General features: G+C 44.4%; 1 protein-coding gene across 1 annotated transcript in view; it reads left to right on the forward strand.

Annotated features, from left to right (window-relative positions):
* The window catches only part of LOC310775990 (glutamate receptor ionotropic, delta-1-like), a gene marked incomplete at both ends in the record, with an annotated part of 360,384 nt that overhangs the window by 18,881 nt on the left and 335,503 nt on the right, over positions 1 to 6,000 (forward strand). The window contains one exon of the mRNA XM_083636121.1: positions 5,527 to 5,682. Coding sequence (XP_083492247.1) covers positions 5,527 to 5,682 — 156 coding nt within the window. The remainder of the gene's footprint in view (positions 1 to 5,526; positions 5,683 to 6,000) is intronic.

A 6,000-nucleotide genomic window follows, 5' to 3' on the forward strand; every position in this document is an offset into this window, starting at 1 on the left:
TAAACCGAGTGTTTTATGGTCACTCAAGATTCTCTGGATCACGTGTTGGCTTGGTTTGAGCCTTAAAACTTAAAAAATATTTGTTTTTATCGAAATGTCTATGGAGAAAATGGATGTGGAACTTAGTTCCGGGGCAAATTAGGTCATGTAGTAAAACAGTAAAACATGCATTACAGCAGTCAAGACGTGAGAAGACACACTTTTTGCCCGGGTCAAGGAAGGGAGAGGTAAGGTCTAATTCCAGCAATATTTCTTAGGTGAAAAAAGGCCAACCTGTAACATTGTTGATGTGTGAAAATAAACTCAAAAAATCCAACTCAGAGTCAATGATGACACCCAGGTTTTTACTACATTCTTATTCTGTAGAGGCAGACTTCCCACTCTACTTGATATCGTCTCTCTCTCTGTGCACTAGTTCCAATTATGAGTATTTCTGTCTTCTGACCTCTCTCTGATCCATCTCTGATCACACATAGGACTGACTGGCTTGTCCCTGTCCATGGTGCTGAAAGGAAGACTATTAACAGAACGCCGTAGTGAGAATGTGTTATTTAAATCATATTGATGGGACATGGCATGTTTCCTTCCTCTACTGATCCTATGGACCTCTCTGCAGGCCAGTGTGGGACGAGCCATCTGGCAAGGTGGGCAAATGCCAGAAGGGCCGCCAGACTATGGGCTGCTTGGGCCACTCAGAATGGATTATTACATTCATCTAGAATTGGATCAAGAAAAATATGTCTTTGATTATTTTCATTGAAAATACTGTATTGTGCGCATGCATAATAGTCACATCGCAGGGCGTGAAATGTCAAGTAAGGCAAATTAACTTCTTTGCTGCTCACACGGTTCTCATTTCCCATCACTAATGTCCAGGCAGTAATCATAATATATATTGGGGGGGACACACACACTACATCGCCCCCCCAATATTCAAATAGATTCTCAAAATACCCACCCCCATATATCTTACTACTAGAATAGGGCGGCGAGCAACTCGAGCAATTGTGGGTCGACCGTGGCGCCACGGTCGACCCACAATTGCTCGAGTTGCTCGAGCATCCCGAGTTGCCCATGACACGACACTGCACGCGCACACACACACACACACACACACACACACACACACACACACACACACACACTCCATTGTGATGTCATCCACTCCATTGTGAAATTTGCTCCCCCGCCCCCTTTATTTGCCTGCATAAAATACCACCATAATCAATTGCTGATAACAACGTAGCTTGAATATTTTTTTCCCTTGCACCAGAAGATTTATTTTTATTTTATATAAATATAAATTATATATTATATATATATTTTACAAAAGAAACCAAACTTCATCCTGAGGAATATTGCATAATTTTCCATAATTTAGCTGAAAATGATAAGAGTATGCCTACTTATCAAAAGTAGACCTAATTGTTGTTGTAACCTAAATCATTTCATAATTGTAAAATACGCATTCAGTTTTCAATTGGGGTGTTTTGAGGGGGGGGGGGGGGGGGGAGTCCGTCTTGCGTGGGACCCTTACGTCACTTCACAACTTGGGTTTGCACTTTGAGTCATGAAAAACAATATTTTTTTTAAATTAGGAACAAAATAAAATGGAATTTCGACAAAAATAAAACAGATTTCATACGGCCCTAATTATGTCCAGGATGGATGCGTTTCATTGTAAAATTGGCAGGGACATTCATTAATTAGGTTTCATATTCGATTAATTGTGTCTTTGTTGAGATGGACAGTAGGAGAACAGCGAGAGACTCTGAGAAGGGGAGATAAGCCAGCGGTTCCATCCCAAGCTGAGAAAGACACCCGTGGGTCCAGGCAGGCACCCGTAGGTCCAGGCCAGCGGCTCCATGCACCCTCAGCACTCATTATAATAATTAAATTGGTTGAAGTTTGAGGATCCCCAGTCAGCTGCTGCTGCTACACCAGTGTATCTTAAAGTGTGGGGCGCGCCCCACTTGTGGGGCGCAGTGGTATTACAGGTGGGGCGCGGGTGAAATCCGCGGAACCAATGTTTTAGCCATTTTTAGGTCGGACTTCTTTTCCCCGTGAGGAAATAAACAAACCCCGCGCTTCCGTAGTGACCCGTTCATTCATCAGACAGACTGGAGGCTGTTTAGTTTAGATTAGTGCACAATGAAGAGACATTTGGCTGGGACAAACAAGGAGTCGGAGGGCGGCAGTCAACTAAAAAAACCGAGACGAAAATATGATGACGCCTATCTTGCTCTGGGATTCACAGTCAATGCGGTAGGAGACGAGGAGAGACCAGTCTGTGTTCTCTGTCTGAAAACTCTGGCAGCGGACAGCATGAAGCCTAACAAATTAAAAAGACACTTGGAGACAACACACCCCACTTTCGTCAATAAGCCACTCGGGTTCTTTCAGAGGAAACTCGGTGAATACCGCAAGCAGGAAAATCGCTTTGTAAAAGTGGCATCAGTGAACAGCAAAGCACAACTAGCGTCATACAAGGTCGCATACAGAATTGCACAGTGCAAGAAGCCGCACACCATCGCTGAGGAGCTCATACTCCCAGCAGCTATCCGTATGGTGTCAACTATGCTGGATGAGACCAGCGCTGCAAAATTGAAGACTATCCCGCTGTCCAATGACACAGTTGCAAAACGTATATGTGACATTTCAAATGATCTCGAGGAACAACTCACGGAAAAACTGACAGACACACGTTTCGCCTTACAAGTGGACGAGGCTACGGACAGCAATAAAGACTGCTTGCTTATCGCCTATGTTCGCTTTGTCACGTCGGAGTCACTGAGTGAGGATTTGCTGTTTTGCAAGTACGTTACAAGCAGAGCAACAGCTGAAGAGCTATGCTTCTGGACAGTTACCTGACACAACACGGGCTGAATTGGGAGAACTGTGTGGGTTTTTGCAGCCACTAATACTGATAAAACTTGAGTCCTCACAAATGTCTGCACTTATTATTTTCTGCAGGTTGCACCTTATTATTGTTTTGAAACGATTTGCAGTGGAAAACAGGCAGCCCTTAATACAGTGATAGTGACTTGAACTCACAATTAAGATATTTGAATTTATTTTGTTTTGTAGAGGTTGCACTTTATTGTTATTGTTTTTGAAAAGATGTGCAGGGCAAAACAGCCAGAATATAGAAATGAATGGTCATTATGTCAATAAAAGTTAAACTTGGACCGTTTTGTTTCAATTTTGTTGGGGCGGTGGGGCCCGAAAGATTTTCTTCCTCCAAAGTGGGGCCTGACAGAAAAAGTTTGAGAACCACTGTGCTACACACAGAGAAATAGAAACCTCACATCATCTCCCTTGCCATGTCTTTGACAGGTGCAACAAGATTCATTCTTAATTGAAAACGCTTGACTGACTGTATAATTTCAAAAGGGGATGATTGATTGATCAAGCCCAGAAAGGACTGGAGACGGCGTTCGCTCCGCCACAGTGAGAGGACTCCGGCAGAAGAACGGGCACAAGCAGCCCGGCAAATTGAAATCTCACTTGCAGGCAAGGTTTACTAATTGCGCGTAACAAATTCTGCCACCAGGGTGAGTTGCACAAGCCTTTAGTACGTTTTGAATTGCACAAGCTTGTTTGTAATAAACAGAAGAAGAAGAAGTGGGTTGTTAGCATGAGCAGCATTAGCCAAAGAAAAGAAAAGAACGACACTGAACACGAAGCTGTTGAAGGAGACGAAGGGTAGTTTAGTTTAGTCTACTTGCACAAAAGCAGATATACGAGGGATCAGCCAATCAGCATTTTTCTAAACAAACGACGTCATTGGGTGGAAAGGGCAATGGGACCCTATGGAGCCTGTCTAAATGTATAACAAAAAGGTCAATGAACCCCCCCCCCCCCCCCCCCCCGACTCAAACCCCCCCCCTCCCCCCGACTAGTTCAGTCCACCCCTCCTCCTTTCCCCTGATCACTCTTCTTCTCACTCCTCTCCAAGACCTACAGCAGAGATCACCTGGTGCCCCAGCCGCTCTTCAGATGCATTAACGTCTCCTCTATGAAAAAAATCAATATATCAATATCAAATCCATATTCATTAAGGAACTGATATCGATTCATAAATACCAATATCAATATTTTAATATAATGTATTTTCTTGTGGATGCTTGAAGCTTTAACCCTGTTAGACCCGCGTGGTTTGGTTCTTGGCGCAGGGCCTAAAATTCATTTTGCAAACTGGCGGAGAATTCCCCCCTTATGTTCTTCAGATAGGGGGGATTTATAGTTTGGGGGGGATTGATAGACTATGTGGGGGATTTTTTCAGTCGATACGATAACAGGTAAATATCTTCTTCTCATGTCTGATAACCGATACGATAACCAATAATAATTTCACATTTTTGTATTTAAAAAAATAAGTTCTTAACCTGTAGTTTATCTACACCTGGGGTAAGAAAGGCAGATGTAGTGAGCAAAGATGGATGATTCAATATTCCATAGCTCTGACCTAACCAAATCTAACTGACATCACTATTGTGAACACAAACCAAAGAACACTTGTTTAATATCGGATCTTATTGAATCAGAAATCGAATCGGGCCCTTGTGTCTCTGAATCGTATTGAATCAGAAAATCAATTGCGAAACTCACAGAGCCGCCTCATTAGCTACTGTAGCTTCTGCATGCAGGTCCATCACATGCTGTCAGTGAGGAGGACGTGGAGAGCGACAACAAGGTATCATGGGAAAGGGGGGGGGGGGGGTTAATTGGTCCTGTGGTGCTCCAAATGCAGCCCAGTCATCAGATCAAAAAACAGCAACAACGTTGGCATTTTACGTGTCTGTAAACCTCGCCGCTTTTTCACAGTTATGTGCAAATAAAACAACTTTGGTTTTGTTTAGGCAAGTAAAACAACGTAAAGGTTAGGATTCTGGTTTGCGTTAGTAAGCATCACAAAAATGTCTTAGGTTGGAATGTAGACGTTGAACATGATGTGTTTACGCCCTCCATCCACCCCGTCCACAATCTGAGAACCCACAGTCTATCAGTCCGACAACTAATAAGACTAATAATAATATATATATATTATATATATTATATATGTATAATAAGACTCTGGGACAGACGGCCAATATTTCAGGGTTTCCACTTCCGTCATTGTTTACAGTCTTATGCTGCTATATATTTTTGTTATTCGCCGAAATGCCGTCTGAACCTAAAACATCTACAATCGATCAGCTCCAACTCCATTCTCGCGTCAATCGGACTCGATAACCGATAACCGCGATGCACGGAAGCGGATCTCTTGGGGCGGACATCCACTCTCCACCGTCTGTCCCAGAATCTTATGAGTCATCAGACTGACCCGACCATTACGCCCTTACTGGCTTACTGGTTAGCGGTTCCGCTGCTACTGGGACCTCTGATGCTAAGACACTCCCTGTGTCGAGTACGTGGGCTTGTACCATATAACAGCGTTCAGATCTTCTCCATGTGGAGTAAGTGGACTTGGATAACAGCATTCAGAGGTTCTCCTAACCTGCCCCTCCCCTTCTTTGCTTGCAGGAGCTATCTTTGAGGAGAACGCGGTGCGGGACGACGAGGTGTTCCAGCTCGCCGTGTCCGACCTCAGCCTGAGTGACGACGTCCTGCAGAGCGAGAAGATCACCCACTCTATCAAACTCATCGAGCCCAACAACCCCTTCCAGGCCGTGCAAGAAGGTAAGGGAGCTGCATCACTGGCATTGACATGTGTGTGTGTGTGTGTGTGGCGGTTAGGGTGCATGTGGCGGATAGCATGCGTGTGGCAGGTTAGCGTGTGTGTGGCGGATAGTGTGCGTGTGGCAGGTTAGCATGTGTGTTTGGCGGATAGCATGCGTGTGGCAGGTTAGCGTGTGTGTGGTGGATAGCTTGAGTGTGGCAGGTTAGCATAAGCTTGAGTGTAGCAGGTTAGCGTGTGTGTGGTGGATAGCTTGAGTGTGGCAGGTTAGCATCAGCTTGAGTGTAGCAGGTTAGCGTGTGTGTGGTGGATAGCTTCAG

This window comes from Poromitra crassiceps (genome assembly GCF_964638095.1).
Source record: "Poromitra crassiceps genome assembly, chromosome: 4".
NCBI classification, from domain to species: domain Eukaryota; kingdom Metazoa; phylum Chordata; class Actinopteri; order Beryciformes; family Melamphaidae; genus Poromitra; species Poromitra crassiceps.